Below are 18,737 nucleotides of genomic sequence, written 5' to 3'. Positions count from 1 at the left end.
ATGTGGATGTGAAATATTGAAGATCTTAAATTATGTGTTATAATTTTTTTTTTATAAGACACCTCCCACACCTGAAATTACTTTGTGTCGCGGGGACTTTTACAAACATACAAATAACGGACACAAAAGTACAAAAAAACCTGAAACAACTTTGGAACACACAAATATTTGTTCCGTGTGGGAATCGAACCCACGACCTCCTGACACAATGGTGGTGACGAGGCGACCAGCTTAACCGCTGCGCCACGGAGGCCGACAAATAATGGCATATATTAAATTATGTGCAAAAAAGTGGTTTTGTGTAAGACTACTTATAGATGTAGACTTCATTTCAAAAAAGCTGAAGTCCTTTTACAATCTCGTATTGGTTGATTTATACTTAAATAACTAGTAGCGAGGCTGAAATTTGCGTGTCGTTTAAATATGAATCCTATTGCTCCTTGCAGTATGATTGTGATGCGCTCGTGTTATTGTGAAGCAGTTTTTCAAATGAATGTGATGATCAAAGTATGTTAAAGTTTTAATTTGGTTAATGTTTTATAGCTAAAGCAGTTTTTTAATGATATAAGGTCTAAACTCAATATTTCGATGTTCTGCCAAAGTTGTTTTCTTTTAAAAAATCCTTATGTTATTTAATTTTATCCTACATTGCTATTGTTTGTTGAAGCTTTTTCATGACGCTTGTACAACTTGAAAAGCTTGAAGTAGAGGACTGTAGACCATTTAATCTACTACATATGGTATCTTCGCCGAAGCATTTAGTAAAACCATGACTAACTCTTAACCGGCGGTCCTGTATGACAAGATGTATGGATGTGAATGAAGCGAAACTTGTGACTTTTCTGCCTACCTATATGAGGAAAAGGCGTGATTTTATCTGTTTTCATTAACCAGGACCCATAATATTATACTCATAATTCGCCAAAGCGCTTTTTAAGTCTGACAACCAGTCTTACCGAAGGGTATCGTGTTATAACCCAGGTAGGGTTGTGGAAGTCAGATAGACATGTGGAGGAACGAGGTGATCATGTTCCTCCAACACAAAAGCAGGATCCTCCGACCAGGCGAGGTGATCATGCCTGGTGGGCCTAGGCTGCCCGACTGTTGTAGTCGGGAACTTGTATATATAGTCAATTGCAGTGCAAACTTCGATAGCGCGATTCAGGACTTGTGACGTCAGTCACACTGCGCGTAGTGGTTGGTTGTGCGCTGGTCCCAGCAGATGTCGCTGTATGTAGCGATCCGCTACAGACAGTCAGCTTCCAGTCTCACCGGATACAGCTGAATACCAGTATTTTACATGGAGCGACTGCCTACCTGACCTCTACAATCCTACCTGGGTTATAACACGATACCCTTCGGTAAGACTGGTATAATTGAAATGCTAGGCTTTATATGATACCGCTCGTGTAAGCAAGCTTCAATAAGCTTGTGATAATATACGTCTTTGAAACTCACTGTGTCGGCCTAGACTTCGGCGCCGCTGTAATACTAGCGAAGAGAAAACACACTGTCAGTTGATTGGTTATTATTCAGCATGTTCAGATGTAATATCAACCTAATTCTTATATAAATAGAGATGAATTTTGTAAATTTGATTAGTGTACTTATGACGTTTTGAAGTTAATGAGTTAGAATCTTAGTAAAGAACATATCAACTTAAAGTGTATAGAGTTAGAGACGAAATTTGATTGTAAGTAACACTGCTGTTACTTATGACGTTTTGGAGTCAAGTCGGTTTGAACTTTAGTTTAAAAACTTATATGCTATAGAATTAGAGATTAATTTAGATTGTGGTGTGAGGTAACTTATGACGTTTCAGAATTTTTTAAAAATGATTTTAATGTAAGCTGACGGGTTAGATTTCAGGTCGCCTGGTTCAGAAAAGGATGAGATGGGCATAATGTGTTGACGACCAGAGAGGCTATTCTCTACGAATAGCTACGCTACTTGTGTACCTAATACGGAACTCCTTATTACTCTTAAATATTGTGTAACAGAAAGCCTTCTTCTGGACAAGTTTTGAATTAGAAATATTAAAGTATGATTTTTTTTTATTACTTAAGACGTTATGAATTTTAGTATATTGTACAGGTATTTGAAGAACGGTATTGACTTCTCTTTATGCTTATTGAAACAGATAAGACCAGATCATTATAATACTAAGATCGTGTTATGTATTATAAGTAAATTATTTAAAAGCTACAGATAAAAAGAAAACGGGCCCTAGTTCAAGGCTTAATAGCCATGCTGAGCGATGAAATACATCTAGAACAGTGGTTCCCAACCAGTGGTCCATGGAAGTCAAAATAATGGTCCGCGAATGAGTTTAAAATTTTAAATTTACAGGATTATTATTGCACTTTACTTTAATTATACTGACATAGTGGTCCCTGCTAACAAGAATAATATTAAAGTGGTCCCGGACTAAGAAAAGGTTGGGAAACCCTGATCTAGAACATTTACTGAGCATTTGTAAATTATTTTACAAATAATATTTTGAATACGTAGTTTTATTAAAAAACGTAACTCTTAAAAATATAACATTAAATTACTTGTGAATTAAATGTAGAATCGCTTCCTTTTCCATATTTTGGAAACTTATTTAATAATATTCTTGTGAAGTATTCTGCCAAAATTGACAAAATTAATAATGTGATGCTTGTGTGAAACTTACATCTGAACACGCGCTGAAAATACATCATGTTTTTGGAAAACTGATAAAAATATACTGCTTTACCCTGTAATTTTCAGGAATACCTACTCCTTTTAACTTTTAAGTTCGTTATACAACTTTTTCATTGCTTTGCAAACTTAATTTAGTAAAAGGATTATAAAACACATTTTTACATCATACTGATTGGTGATTCTGTACTTTTTTTAACCCATATTTGTCCCACTGCTGGGCAAGGGTCTCCTCCCAAACGAGGGGGAGAGATTAGGACTTGAATAGGACCACGCTAGCTTGGAAACTTTGCACGCCCTCAATAAATGTATTAAACAAATTTTAGACATGCAAGGTTTCATCACGATGTTTTCTTTCACCGTTGGAGCATGTGATAATTATTTCTAATACACACATAACTTTGAAAAGTCATTGGTGTGTTGCCTTGGTACGAGGTGCCTACTTAAACCATTCGGATATAACAGTTCTTATTTACTTATTCTAAGACTAGTAACTACTTAAAAGTAGCAAGAGGCAAGGCGGAAATGTCTAGTAAAACGCCTACTTAAGACTATAAAAGAAATTTTGGATTATTTATCAGTCTTCTAAAAACATAAGTCTTTGTAAATGTGATGAAAATTAGTATCTATCACATCCACTCAAAAAAAAACAGTGTTACTATACTAAAATATTGTCACTTACAACTATTAACTAATAACTACTCCTAATCCCCACTTAATTTATAAAAAAAACATGCCCCATTTCTCTTAAAAAAATCCAGTGCGAAAAACCTTTACCATATCTTTTTTGTAACCTAGCAACATTATAACAACCCTAGCATATTTTATGCTAGCAACATTTTTTTTTTTTTTTTTGTAACTGGCAACACTATATAAAACATTATTTATTACTTGCATTCTATAGCGTATGTATATTTTGTAGTTGTACCCATTTAACGGCTTGTGGGTTTGCTCGGGGCTTGGGCTTGAAGTCACCAAAATCGGACTTAAAAATCATTAGTATAGAAAATTTGACATATTATTACTAATAGACCAAAAAAGAAACAATTCTTTTTGTATATTTTTTGTTATTTCTATTCAATTATATTTAAATACATTTATTTTTCTTGAAAATCTATCTTTATTTAGAAAAATAAATGAAAGTAGATATAATTAATTATATAAAAACCCTAATAATTACTAAAAGATCTAGTGTTATTTTATTCTAATGTATTTTCATGCTTAACCCAGTTATTGCACACACCTTACTAAATAATATTATAGTGAAAAAAACCCACTTAAATGTACTATTCTGAAATTAAATTGCTTGTTAATTTTTCACACAAATTCTTAGTAATTACTGAGATATAATGATAGTACCAATATTATAAAAATCATCTCGACTTAAGACTTGTATACAGTAGTAATTCAAAATTCAAATTCCTAATTCTTTAAACCCTGGTTTCTGAGGTACATTTAGCAGTATTTTATCTATTCAATAGTGTTTAAACTCATTAAAAAAACGCCATTGAATAGATAAACTACTGCTAAATGTACCTCAGAGACCGGGCATTAGCTATCTTATTTAATCAGACTTGTAATGTGTTAATATCTTTGAGCAGATGGAAATCACATTCAATAAAAGTATATAAGGACAGACAGAAGAACCTTGTGCTATCTCTAAACACATAACAATTTTACAGGAACAAACATTTACCCAACATTTTTACATACCACATTCTTTTTATATATTTAAAGGTTATTCCCATATAATTTGTCACATAATATACAGTTAAGAAATCACCCATAGTTACTTACTGTCCACAGGAGTGGAGCAGAGAAATTAAACAAAAATAATGGTACAAATACACCCATTCTCTTCAATAGTTCAATACTTTTGGTTTATATTTTTCTTATTCTCTGCACCACAGTCACTGCTCTGGTGGACAGGTAGCCTATTTTACATCTAACTAATAAGTATCCAATAGGCTATTCAACAGACGAAGGGACAATTAACATTAGTTGTAACCTTCCTAGAGTTTATTTCAAAATAATAATTCATACCTTTATTGTCTTAATAAATTCATATTAGTAGTAGTTTTCAACCAGTTTGGACTACATACCCCTACACCCTTCTCATAGAAAAAATAAATTTCAGTGCCTCCTTTTACTCAATATTTATATAAATTTTAGGTGTTTTTGTTATTTTTTATTTGTCTTTGAACTCACTACTGCCCCTTACGAAATACTTCAGTGCCCACTAAGGGGTAGTATCTGTTAGGAAGTGATATGTCAAATGTCACCCTTATAAGTTTTGGTACTGGCAGGTTTTATTGTAACATAACATTACTTAGTTTGAATTTAGGCAGTTGTTTTAAAAAATAAAGATATTTCTTAACAGTATTACGTACTTTGATAACCTATGTTTAAACTATCATTATATCTCAGTGAAACACTCAATGTACACTTCAAAACGTACCTGCTTAATCGTCTATTGTTAGCTGAAGTCCGAGATTCAGACTCAGACGGTGTAGTCATGGACGTCTCCATCGGATTGTCTTCGGAGTCCAACAACTGTATCTGTGTTTGACGGACAAACACACCAAAGTTGTCTTCACACTGAAATTTGCAGAATAATGATTTCAAATCATTGGTGAAACAGATTTGGTCTTAAATTATTTGCTATGCTGTATACTTAAGTTCTGATTTAATAACTGGCCTCTGCTCACAAGTTTGTCGGTATGAAAAGATTTCCTGGGGTGAAAAGTATCCTATGTAATCTAGGTTATAAGCTACCTGTCTATCCTTCCATACTTGCAAACTTTCGCATTTATAATACTAGTAGGATAGGATTGGCGTTACTTTGATAGTTTGTTCCATTAGTTGTAGTAGTAACAAAAAATAATAAAAATTCACTAATGCTTAATTTAGGTTCTTAACTGACACTCTAGGTACATATTATTTCATGAATAATAAATGTAAACATTAAATTTCTATCTCAAATCAATGCACATAACATTGAACTTATAAAACAAAATATGTTGCAGATGAAAACAATGACAGATACTTTAATTACGTAGTCTATAATATAGTATATTTATCTTTAAACTTACAGTAAAATAAGCATGTCCCCGAACGGTACCATTATTCTTTCCCTTCGCCTCATCCAAAATCACTCCAATCCATTTTCCGGTGGCGAAGGTAGGATAACCGACGTAAGCAACGGATCCCTTCACGTCCTTCCCTACCACCATCACCCGCTGACCAAGAGTTAGCGGCTTGTTATCCGACATTTTTAACTCCTTATTCACATAAAAACTCTAAAACATTACATAAAAATAAAATAAGTAACACCAAAACGAATGCAACTTGCGAAAGTAATCACGAAAACTATTCTTTCACCTATTTCAAAAAAGGAATACGAGTTTTCAGTTGGCTATCTTTTTAATAAATTATAACATATTTTTACAAGCAAACAAATTTATAAATTTAGTTAATTTTTAACGGAATTTATAGAAATTAAATACTGCAGATGCAATGCAGAAATCCCGAATTTGTGTTGTCAATTTGACTGTCAAATTGGCAAATTGCTCATCGACGCGACGTTTCGTTGTTGCTTGTAACGAATAACAAAATCAATAACGAAACGCTAATGGCAATAATTTTAAGCAATTTATTATTTATGTTTTATAAAACTTTTAAAGTTTTATCATCATCTACAATAATATGACGTTACATTAAAGTACTAAATTTGTCCATAATTTATGAGAAATGCCACCAAACGATTAATCTTCAAACATTTTATTGTCATAGACCATTTTTAATGAAAACAACAATAAAAAAAAATTACAACTTGTAAGTAATTATATTCGTATAGGTACTACGTACCCAGTAAATATACAATATTTCCTCATGCAAATACTTTATTACGCCTACATATCAGACAAGACTAGTTCAGCACTGCAAGCTCTTTGTTCAACCATGATTCATTACAAGTCGATACTTATGTGTTTATTATAAATGCTTTGATTACTTCTCAAACGCACCCATACAAGAGTTAAATCATATAAGCAGCATCTTTATCAATCGGTAGAAAGGGGAGAACGTGAAGCTGAATAAAGTATTCTGTGGGCGAAGCTCCAATTTAAAAAAGAGAAAAATCTATTTTCTATTTCCGCTAATCGTTTTGCTATGTTTAATATGTCATGGTTTTAGATGGGCATTACCGGCGGTGGCTACTGTGAATTTCACCGGCGAAACTGACTACTAAGGTTCCTTATATTTGTATGATTAGAGAATCAACACCAACTTTACCAGCAATTTGCGCTCAGCAATCACAGATTGCTTGACTGCGTGTGAACCACAGACGTTCATAAACTTTAACACCTAATCAAAGTAAGCAAATAGGTAAAAGGAATCTGTAGCTAATTTGTACCTACCTATAAGATTGTATTCCTGTATGACATTATGTATGGATGTGAATGAAGCAAAGAAAGTTTGTAAGAATCGGATCTTACTAAGTAGCGTTCTGTGATCTCTGCCTACTCCTATGGGAAGAAGGCGTAATTTTACGTTTGTATGTAAGATTGTATACATTAGCTAAGGTGATGAAGATCTCTATAATAATATAATAAATGCGTCATCAGCTATAAATAAACAATTTACGTAGATGGTTATGAGTTTGACGTTTCACTGATGCAATCATTTACCCACTTACCTATGTATTCGTTTGCTGTTTATATTTTGAAAGTGTGGTGCAATATTATCTTTCTTGTAAGCAATCAATATGTAGGTCTAAATATTTACTTGTTATAATAATATGACTTTTCTTACACACGCTCTCGAAATATCAAGCAAGGAAAGCAAATTATGATTTTTTCATTACTCCACCATAATACCTTCCAGTAGGTAGTCTATCTTGTTTTTTTACCTGGCTAATGCAAGCATCTGCCTAATCTTTTGCTAATAATATATTTTGATAGTTCTAACACTTATTAAGTACAAAAGGCCTGTTTTCTCTTCTACTAAGCATACCTTAAATCCAGATTTCTACGTACTAAAGTCTTTCAAAGCAACTTTGAAAACAGACTCAGTCTTGCAAGAGTTGCAGAATCCTTAACGAAGCTCACCTCACCCTATACTGACGTCGTATCACAGACAATACGAGGTTTAATGCCACCATATTGAATTATTAGAGGTTAATGTCCTTCATAGTGCAAGGTGGCTTTGCCACACGCACCTTGGTTGATAAATATCATGTACGTCTAGTAAGTTATGTTTTCCTAGACTATTCCTACCTACCTAGGTATAAGTAAAAAAAAAAAAATAAGCCATCGTACATTTCAACCAAAGCGCTTGGAAGCAAAGGACTCATTAATTATTCATAGTATCAGAACTATGACTCATTACCTACAAAATATTATTACCTACAAAATATTATAGAGATTACTAAAAAATATTATACCTACCTAGGTATAAGTAAAAAAAAATAAAAATAAAATGTACGTCAGGCTGGTCCGGCCCCATGGAATTTAACCATCGTATATTTCAACCAAAATGCTTGCAAGCAAAAGACTCATTAATTATTCATAGTAGGTATCAGAACTATGACTCACTACAAAATATTTCAGAAACCTTACTAAATTGAATATCATCAAAGAATGTCCAATAGTTACTTAAATATAGCTAGAAATTCCAGTATAATGTCTATGCCTGGCCAGGAAACAAAACCTGAATGTAATAAAGCCCTATCACAACTAAAATAGCACAAGGATCGACGCAAACGAGTCCCCCTAATTTCCTCTATCTATTTCAAGGGTCACCCAACAACTTCCTAATATCATAATTTAAAAATTAGGTCTCAATTATTCTACAGTTAAACGGTAACTGATTCAAATGATTTTGTAAGGCTTTGGATTTTAAATGTCTATTTTGTTAAAAAAATTGGCGTAAACGCATTATAAACTAAACCGGCAAATTGCCTATTTTACCTACCGACCTATGTATTTCGATTATATACTTACGACTGCAAGAACAGGAAAGAAAGTATCAAAATCTTAATTTGCGATGCTGGAAGCTCGCTGACAGAATCCAACTTATTTGTTCCAAGTCAACACCAAACTGAAAATGATTTTATATGCTATATAAGGAAAAAAAATGCATCTTATGCCTACGAGGTATCTAGAACTACCTACCTAGGTATCTATTACTCTAACGTGTGCCGTAAGTAATAAAAGTACCTAATATCTTTGCTGTTTTATTTTATTATTCCCTCTTCTTTATTTACACCCCTCTTTCTTATGCCCTGGGATTATCTAGGTTGTCTTTGAACTCCTGCCATTTCGCCCTTAGTTCAAAGAACCTAGGTCAAACATTGTCCTGTCTAGGTCTACCTGAGTCGTGATAATGTAAAATTTATCTTATTACCGCGCAAGTACCTACCTACTCATCAAATATTCAAAATAAATAATGATTGAATGAATTCAATAGTTTAATGAAACAGACTGATATCAACTCGGAATGACCGCCAAAACAAACCATGACCTTGCGTTTAGTCCTACGATATCTTTTCATTACCTCTATACATTACGGTGTCTATAAAATGGTGGCCATTTAGTTACCTATTATAAATACAAATTAACATACAATATTATTAATTTTCACTTTATTTAGAACAGTTAGCGCCGTGGTGACCTCATGGTAATTCTCAATAGCCTCGCTGAAGGCGCAAGGCGCGCTAAAATGAGGCCATGACTCATTCCTATTCAAACTTTTCCGGCATCACACCGATAACCTTTATTACAACTAAATAAGACTCATATTGACAATTATTATTAGTAATAATAAATTCCAAGATTCCTTCCTCGTCTGGAGCGATATTCTCGATGTGTTATCAATAGTTTGTTATACATTACCCGGTTGGTTTGAAACGTCATGTTTGATAACGACAAGACAGCAGGAAATGTAAATAAAATTAAGCTTTTTATTGCAATAGAGAGCAGACTTTATTACCTGCGATAAAACATAATTTACTGTAAAATTACTAATTAATAAAGTCGTTTAGGTTAGTTTTGTTCTTTCCTTATACGTTTACAGATTTATTAGTCATCTCGTTCTATGACAATCGATTGTAACTAGTTATGATGCTAAAAAACAGAGTGTAGGAAAATTACTGACTCCGAACAAGCGAACAGGTGTGTCTAATGCAAATTGATCAAGAATATGGAATGCAAAGCAATTATAACGGGGTCGCACATGTTTTCGCAAATTTCGCCGGTAAACCGGACTGCATTACGAATCCACGAAAAGGAATGGCAACAACTCAGCAACCCGCCTACTTTCACTTACTGTAGTCTCGGCTGTCCCGTTATGCCTGTGCCACACAAGCACAAAATTTAGACGAAAAAAAAAACACCACATTTTACAAAAACATGTTTATCGTTTTATTTATTAATTGAATCATTACAGCAATTTAAAAAATACAATGTCGTAAAAAACAAAAAGCGATTATTTACTATTTCGATCAGAGTTTAATTGCAACTAAGGACGTGAGACGGCGTCGATATAATAGGTATATAAACTTTATACATGGGAGTTGCAAGGCACAGGGCGCGAGAGGCCTATGTGGCCGCGTAATCTCTTCTCTGTAAACGTCTGTGCTTTCTAAATACATATTCGATAGGGTATTACAATAACGCGCACGTTCTCTCATAATATAAGAAGACTATGAACGGTGTACATGTTACGTGTTTGCGAGCGCAGGCCTAGAAGCCGTGCACCTTCAGCTGCTCGGGCTTTACAAGGCCCGACTTAGTCAGCCACTGGCAAATGTTCTCGCGCTGGTCGCCCTGAAGCTGCAGCACCTCGCCGTACTCCGGGTGCTCCACGACCGTTCCGTTGCACGCGAACTCCTTCTTGCATGCCCGCACTATCTTCTTCAGGTCATATTCCGACGAGAGGCCTTGCACCGTTGTCAGCGTCTTACGCCCGTTCCGCTGCTGGATTCGGACGTGGACTAAACCATCTTGTACGTCGTCTTCCGAGCTTTTGATAGCATCGGCGAATGGGTCGAATGTGTTCAGATTCTGGATGGACATACGATTGAACGTAGGTTCTCTTTGTTCCACGAAACGCTGCGATACTACGCACGTACACGAATCAACTGTCACTGATAACGCGCGGTGGTGTGTGCTCGCAGACAAACGACCAATTTACGGTAACTCCAAAATGTAATGGCGGACACGACCGAAAAATGGAAATGTCACGCGGAGGCGGAAATTATCGATCGCATCCATAGACAAACGGATGTTCACAGACAAATAAAGCACTTTATACACTCTCACTTTTGACTTTTATCTAGCAAATAAATAGTAATAAATTATTAAAATAAACATTTTATCCCTTTAGTTTTGCGTATAGCTTCGGTACATAGTCATCGTATTGGGCAAGATAAAAATTACCAGCAACCGGCGTGCCAAGTTTATGTTGCTCTGCGAATTTAGCAATTGAAAATTTGCCTCTCTTGTCTCCCGAATTGTTAGGCAGTTTAGGTACTTTGGAAAAATCACATTTCCCAGTTTGCTTATAAATCAAGTATACGTAACGGTGCAATCCTGTTCCTTTCGGAGGTCCGGAACCAATATAGTCAGACAACACCTCACCTTTATTCATATCTGAACCTAGAATATTTCCAACCAACCAATGATGCCACTCACGAAACTTGGGACTCTCGCGACTTGGAGCATCAGGATCTACCATGGCCAAAGTATAGTATTCTTCTTCTTTAGCGGCCCATTTTACCGTAGGTTTGTCTTTCACTTGGGTAGGAGTCAATTCTTTACCCATTGTAATAGCTACACCACTTGGATACTGAACATTCAGTAACTCAGATGGTGCTATTTTGACTACATCGGGAACGATACAGTGTTCTTTGAACAAACTTTGAATATCCGTCATAATTTGCGGTTTTATATCAACGTTGTTTATGAAGCTTGGTCTTTCGTAATTGTAATAAGAATTTAGTGAAAAATACCTTACAGCTTTGAAGGGTAACGCCGATTTTATGCGGATGTTCACAAATAACAATATGACTTTACCGAAAATCATATTATCAACAATTTCGTCGTGTACGGTTGCTTAGTAACCATTACTATTAAAAGACGAAATATTTGTTTTTTTTACAAAATTCATTAAAAAATACATAATAATTGCTCAAAAATTCTTGAAATTATAAGTTAAAAGAATCTCCTAGTAAAAAAATGATTTATTGCAGTTTATTCTTACAATAATTATTTTGTAATCATTTACCAATATGTAACATGTAAAAGAGGCTTTATTTAAAAAACACTATTCATTTCTACTAGTCTATGACCAAACCGGAACTCAGATTAAAAATAACATGAATGACGCATGTCAGATTAACGTTTCGGTTTACGCAAGGCTAATACATATTACTTTAATTTTACAAAAATAAAGGGTTCTCCAAGCAGTAGTTACTTCTCCTATCAATACTTATAATTGATTTACAAGTACATAAATTAAATAAGTATATTAGTTGAGTTGTAATAAAAAAAACTCTTAAACGATTATGGTGTGATGATATACCTCAGTAATCAGTATAAGATTAGTAATTTTATTAGTTATTTCTGCCATACTCTAGGTTGCTACTTGTTATAAAACTAAATTAAATGCATTCTTTCGTAGTACGTTATGCCAACATCTAAGTTTTAAAGCTAAACCTATGTTTCACTTCAGTTGTTCACCAAAATACTATTATCCTACTCAGTTAAAATTTTTAGATACACTAAGTTCAGTACTTTCCTACAGTATAGGATTGATTTATCTTTATGTTGCAAAATTCTTGAGTAAAGATCTTTATTATATTTTTCTCCAGAAACCCTAGAAAACCAAGACCGCCTAATTTACTTTCCAATTAATAACTTTATAGGTACAGACAATATTTAAAGGCTTCTTTGACTTCATCAATGTCATGTCAGTAAAAGGACACTGTGCTTAAAGATATTGTTATGCACAACAACCCCTCTTTGGCCTCTCTTATCTAATAGACTCCAGTGACCATTTCAAAGTCATTGGTTCAACTTGCAAAGGCTATATCTTACAATAAAATTGGCAGTAGCTGGTTCTATGCTTCAGTAAAATCCTTATTTGTGTCTAAGTGCTGTAGGGACAAGTTAACACCAGGAGTGGCCATTGTGAGGCACCTAATTCAACTTTCTATTGTGCAAGACTTAACTTACTGTTATAAGATGTAACCGAGCAACCAATGAGGCATTTCAACTATAAAGTATGCACTATTTAACTGAAGTGTGTTTGCGGCATATGTAACATAGATGGCATCCCTCTATCACCTAGTTATTACCAAAATACGTTTGGCGCAGTGGTTTAAGCGGTCACCTCGCCGCAACAACCGTAGCGCCGCGTGTGGTGGGTTCCCACCCAGGACAAATCTTTGTGTGATGAGCACGAGTATTTGTTCTGAGCCTGGATGTTAATGTATCTATGTAAGTATGTATTTAGAAGTATATAAGTATGTTTATCAGTTATTTGGTTACCATAGTACAAGCTCTGCTTAGTTTGGAATCAAATGACCGTGTGTGAGTTGTCCAACAATATTTAAAAAAAAAAAAAATCTTGTAGCAACATTAGACTTTCGCAACAGGTTGTTGCTATTCTCAGCAAGGTTCAAGCTTACAATACTTTGTGAGTACCAACATCGACAAGTAGCTGCCTACTTGTCGATGTCTGTCTCATGCAGACGTCATTCATACTCATACAAAGGAAACCTTCTATATATTTATTAACTCACTGTACCTACAGTTGAGTATAAGCCGGTCCCGCAATACACCATTTTATTATGCTCCTGCACTTGTCCCATCCATTATATATAAAAATAAAGTTGTTGGACAACACACACATGATCATTAAATTTGAATCCTAACTAAGCCGAGCTCGAACTATGGTAACCAAATAACTGATAAACATACTTATATACTTCTATAAACATTCTTATAGACACATTGACAATCAGGCTCAACAGTTACTCATGCTCATCACACAAATATTTGTCCATATTTGTGTTTTATTTAGTGTGCTACTCTATATTAAAATTTAAAGAACATTGCTAGAAAGGCCTAGATCTAGATGGTTATGTGAAATGTGTAGACCTGCAATAGATGAGACAAGTACAAGACTCAAACCAAACTTAGCAATAAATAACTGAAACCAAATAACATAAAACACAATACATAAGTATATTAAATTAAATCTATAATATAATTACTAAGACTACAGTTTCTTTGACTTTGCTTTAGCCAACAAAGCTTCAGCTGTAAGAGGAGCGCGCAATTTTTTCCCGACGCCATCTCCTTCCAACTGTAAAATGACATCTTGAGTGTTTTTCAACTTTCGCCGCAAATCTTCAATGCGTTTTTGTTTCTCAGATATTTCGACGAGAAAGTCTTCTAGATCCTTCGATTCGTCGTCGACACTCGGCACAGCGTTCTTAGGTTTGAAACGATAGTTTGAAACAGTTTCCACTTGCAAATTCAACAGTTTGTTTTCCATCAGTAATATTTTTTGGTCGTAGTCTACGCATGTTTTTCCGAACCGTTTTCGGGATTCCACGACTATGTTCATGAGGTTTTCACATTTAGATTCTAATGAGAGGTCTCCTGTTTCTGAAATATTAAAGAAACGTTTAATATAATATTTTTTTTACTCGAAAACAATGCTTGCAAAAGTAAGATGTCGTATGTCGCTTTAACTTACCCATTTCGCCGCTCAAGTAGACAATTTTATCAAAACAAGTGTTATAAAATAGAAACCCCGGTATCCTTTTCACAGTAACAATAAATACAGATAAACAAACAGTAAACCTTTTACAATAATATTCAATTCAATGTAACAGTTTGTGAGAGAATCAAGAACAACAAACATTGAAATGTGACAGCCAGTAAAATTTTAAAATTCAAAATAAACATATCGCGTTCCAAAACCCAAATATTCATATTTCAAGCATAAACCTTATGTAGTTAAACTTTTTTTCTATAAACCCTAGAATTTTTAATTTGTGAAGATAAATAGTTTTTAATTTGTATTTTTTATATAATAACTTCAAAATAAAATAATTCAAATTATAAATCCAATAGAAATCCAATACAAAAGTTGCAATGTGAAAATTTATTTTCTACCATTTTAGTACAATAGAACAAGAAGACGAAAATCTTAACAAGAATTAAATTACAATACACAAAAGTACAATTTATAATTAAATTAACATGATAAAGTAACGTTTAGTAATAATCTATGGAGTAACAATATGCACTGAGTTTTTAATCATCTTCATAAATTCTTGCACGTTGATCTGAAACAAAAAACAGTCTAAATTTATAGGTACCCAATATTTGCACTGTATATTTGCAGATTTTTCTGTTTTATGAGTAGTTTTACATGGCAAAGAAAGTTTGTAAGGATCGTACCAAGTGGCGTTCTTTGGTCTTTGCCTACTCCTATGGGGAAAAGGCGTCATATTATGTATACATGCTTATTATCGTGTTAATCTATACTAATATTATAAAGCTGAAGAGTTTGTTTGTTTGTTTGTTTGTTTGTTTGTTTGTTTGTTTGTTTGTTTGTTTGTTTGTTTGTTTGTTTGAACGCGCTAATCTCAGGAACTACTGGTCCGATTTGAAAAATTCTTTCAGTGTTAGATAGTCCATTTATTGAGGAAGGCTATAGGCTATATATCATCACGCTACGACCAATAGGAGCGGAGTAGCAACGAGAAATGTTACAAAAACGGGAAAAATTATGACGCATTCTCTCTTATGTGACGCAAGCGAAGTTGCGCGGGTCAGCTAGTCTATACTAATATTATAAAGCTGAAGAGTTTGTTTGTTTGTTTGTTTGAACGCGCTAATCTCAGGAACTACTGGTCCGATTTTAAAAATTCTTTCAGTGTTAGATAGTCCATTTATCGAGGAAGGTTATAGGCTATATATCATCACGCTACTACCAATAGGAGCAGAGGACCAGTGAAAAATGTTACAAAAACGGGGAAAATTTTGACCCATTCTCTCTTATGTGACGCAAGCGAAGTTGCGCGGGTCAGCTAGTGACTTATAAATAGTGCCTTACATAGCCATCAAAATCTTTGTCAGCATCATCAATCATTTCTTCTATTTCTTCATCAGTTAGGTAGCAACCAAGGATTTTCGAAACGGCCTTCACGTTGTCAAAGCTAATGTGCTCTGAAAAAAAAAACTTGTTATGGCGGTTCAATGGGCATCTCTATTTTTTTTAAACTGTGAAATAAAATTTGTGGGAATTTTGACATTTAAAGACACACAGTTATTAAAAAACCTGATTTATTTTATTATTCACTGTCTGTTGCACAATTTATACAATAATGTCTGCGACGGAAACTGTAAATTATTTATACCATTCATATAGTTGTTAAGCAACTTTGCTTATAAAGTGGAGGGAACAGGCAGTTAAAAATTTTGTTGCACCGACTAATTCGCAAATAAGAGTAATAGTAGCGTGGCGATCTTAACCACTGCGCTACGGAGACAGACTAAGTAAGATAGGCATTATTTCGACAAAATTACCAGTATCATCAATATCAAAAAGTCTGAAACTCTTCATAATATCACCGTCAGTGTCTTGAGACATGATCTTCCTCATAATGGCGGTCTCGAAGTTCTCAAAGCTCAGTTTCCCTGTATCACCTTTATCTACGGCGTTTATCATTTTCTGAAGCTCCTCTTTCGTTGGCTCGTAACCTGTTTAATAATAAAATAAATAAATAAATATTGAACAACTCACACACGGTCATTTGATTCCAAACTAAACAGAGCTTGTACTATGGTAACCAAAACTGATAAACATACTTATATACTTCTAAATACATACTTATATAGATAAATAAACATCCAGGCTCAGAACAAGTACTCGTGCTCGACACACAAATTAGACCCGGGTGGGATTCGAACCCACCACAATAAATGAATAAATAATAAATGAATGCTTTACAAACACACACACTCTATCGCACGTTCTTAGGAGCGTACAGGATTACGCGCGGGAAAGCCTACGCGGTCTTCTCCCGCGATTTTCTTGCGCGGCGCGTGGTCTTTCCTTTCCCCTTGCAGATCCTTTATACGCGCGCTCTTTCAAGCAAGACACGAATTAATACTAACCATTTATGGTCAGAAATGAAAAGTATTCATTCGTCTTTTCTGAGCTAATGAAATTAAGATATAATAATTCTAAGTAATCAGATAATCAGTCTCAATTATTAATGTAATTAAGTAATCTGTAAGTATCTACCTACTAGAGGAGAGCATACTAATAATTATCTCACTTGACGAAAATATTTCAAATACAAAAACCGGATCCGATGGACCGGATTGCAATCCCTATTCACGAGCGATAAAATGTGTGTGTAAAGCTGGCTAATGTCTTTATTCAAATAAAAAGTATACAATTTACTATAGTCTAGTCTTACCTATGCAAAAATCGGTGAGAAACATTAGCAGCACTTACCAAGAGCTTTAATAGCAACACGAAAATCTTCCGACTTTATCTTCCCTTCGCCAGTGTAGTCGAGAAGGTTGAACGCTTCAAGCAAATCGCTTTGCTGTGAATTAAAACGTATTATTTAACTTGGCTCATCTATAATTCATAACCCATTGCATGTTTGTACGAAAACAACACCCATATTATTATTCGCGTTGGGATTATTTATAATCACAGTGAACCCCGAAAAAAAGCAACTGCGTATCTGTCGTAGGGCTATATTTATTCAAGTAGAAATCGAACCTACGGGCTCCTACACGCACTACTACTCCTTTCTACTCCCTAACATGTATTACATTACCTAACTACAAAAAACAGAAATCGTAAATTAATTTTCTCTTTGTCCCATTAAATTTTTTCCCATTCCGATTCAGATTATTATCATCAAAAATCTGTACACAGAACATCTTCAAAACACCAAAAAAGATAATAAAAAAAAACTTTACATATTTTTGTAGCTTCAATCGCAGTAAAAAATCATCATTACCATAAATTAATTTTAATTTTCAACTACCTGTCTTTTAGTCAACACCAATTTTGGAACTAAAGGGTTCACAGTCGCGGGTTCCGCCGGTTTCTCCTCCACTACCTCTTCTATAACTTCCTCATCTGAATATTCAGCAGATCCCGACCAAGTGCTATCCATTTTGCAATAAAATACAAACTATATGGCTTTGATTTAGATATCGATCTAACAACCCTTTAGCAACCCCTTCGCAATTAATGGCTGCATAAAAAAGCCATAAAGTTTTTTAACAGGTTTATTTAGATAGTGTTGCAAGTTAAGTTTGTTAGTTTTCCCTTCTTTCGTGTCCAAACAGACGCTACTAACTAAAGCAATTTTTCGAGCAGAATTAATTATAGGATATTCGCTGCTGTATCTATATCGCTAAAAGTTACTTATTTGTAGGTTTCAGTTTGTGCGTAGAATCTCAAGATGTCTTAGTAGGTAAACTGCAATATTCGGAACAGCTATGATCTAATATCAATTCCGTTCAGCTCTAACAGTAAGCATAAAGTTATATAAAACAATTAAATACTAAATTACAAATATAATCTACTGTGCTTTTTGTATAGCACCACGTTATGTATCTATGGGAAAGTTGTGCAAGTAAATTGGTGTTAACTATTTTTCAAATTCCTCTATTTCCTAAGTAATGTTCAAATTCATAAAAACAGAATAGACTGACTTGTGTTTTAGTTATTTACCTGCTCATCGGTAAGGACTAGTCTAGCAGAGACAGACTTTTCTTTTTCGACTTGTGTTTCGGCGTTTTCGTGCTGTGTTTCTAGCGTTCTATCCAAGCTTTCTTCAAGAAGTACGGTGTTTTGCATTTTGTTAGCGGTTAAATGTAATTAAATCAAAATATCGTAAAATAATAACAAGTTCTGTAAAATCAAGGCAGTCGTAAATCTTGACTTTATTGTCTTTGATGTTCTATGTTGAATCTTCTTTGAATTACTCCTCAAAAGAG

General features: G+C 34.3%; 5 protein-coding genes across 5 annotated transcripts in view; all 5 read right to left on the bottom strand.

The window, feature by feature from the left end:
* The window catches only part of DCTN1-p150 (dynactin subunit 1), a 49,133-nt gene extending 42,892 nt beyond the window's left edge, over positions 1-6,241 (bottom strand). The window contains exons 1-4 of the mRNA XM_076132920.1: positions 6,067-6,241; positions 5,778-5,984; positions 5,144-5,283; positions 1,459-1,491 (exon numbers count right to left, since the gene is read on the bottom strand). Coding sequence (XP_075989035.1) covers positions 1,459-1,491; positions 5,144-5,283; positions 5,778-5,957 — 353 coding nt within the window. The 5' untranslated portion in view covers positions 5,958-5,984; positions 6,067-6,241. The remainder of the gene's footprint in view (positions 1-1,458; positions 1,492-5,143; positions 5,284-5,777; positions 5,985-6,066) is intronic.
* A 3,841-nt stretch (positions 6,242-10,082) lies between these two features.
* Positions 10,083-10,910, bottom strand: eIF1 (eukaryotic translation initiation factor eIF1). The gene has a single exon (XM_076133065.1). The coding sequence runs from the start codon at positions 10,758-10,760 to the stop codon at positions 10,428-10,430; it is 333 nt and encodes a 110-aa protein (XP_075989180.1). The 5' UTR covers positions 10,761-10,910; the 3' UTR covers positions 10,083-10,427.
* A 143-nt stretch (positions 10,911-11,053) lies between these two features.
* Positions 11,054-11,761, bottom strand: LOC142985104 (protein D2-like). The gene has a single exon (XM_076133064.1). The coding sequence runs from the start codon at positions 11,617-11,619 to the stop codon at positions 11,059-11,061; it is 561 nt and encodes a 186-aa protein (XP_075989179.1). The 5' UTR covers positions 11,620-11,761; the 3' UTR covers positions 11,054-11,058.
* Positions 11,762-13,910: 2,149 nt separating this feature from the next.
* On the bottom strand, positions 13,911-14,646 carry LOC142985185 (uncharacterized). Its single transcript, XM_076133201.1, has 2 exons — positions 14,452-14,646; positions 13,911-14,360 (listed from the first exon to the last, which is right to left on the bottom strand). The coding sequence occupies exons 1-2, from the start codon at positions 14,453-14,455 to the stop codon at positions 13,969-13,971; spliced, it is 396 nt and encodes a 131-aa protein (XP_075989316.1). The 5' UTR covers positions 14,456-14,646; the 3' UTR covers positions 13,911-13,968.
* Positions 14,647-14,829: 183 nt separating this feature from the next.
* Positions 14,830-18,010, bottom strand: LOC142985278 (uncharacterized). Its single transcript, XM_076133349.1, has 5 exons — positions 17,777-18,010; positions 17,230-17,323; positions 16,293-16,466; positions 15,820-15,932; positions 14,830-15,046 (listed from the first exon to the last, which is right to left on the bottom strand). Exons 1-5 carry the CDS (start codon positions 17,906-17,908, stop codon positions 14,987-14,989), a joined length of 573 nt encoding a protein of 190 aa, XP_075989464.1. The 5' UTR covers positions 17,909-18,010; the 3' UTR covers positions 14,830-14,986.
* Positions 18,011-18,737: the final 727 nt, after the last annotated feature.

This window comes from Anticarsia gemmatalis, chromosome 29 (genome assembly GCF_050436995.1).
Source record: "Anticarsia gemmatalis isolate Benzon Research Colony breed Stoneville strain chromosome 29, ilAntGemm2 primary, whole genome shotgun sequence".
NCBI classification, from domain to species: Eukaryota; Metazoa; Arthropoda; class Insecta; order Lepidoptera; family Erebidae; genus Anticarsia; species Anticarsia gemmatalis.
Note: the sequence above shows the minus strand (reverse complement) of the source record. Positions and strands in the feature narration are given on the sequence as shown.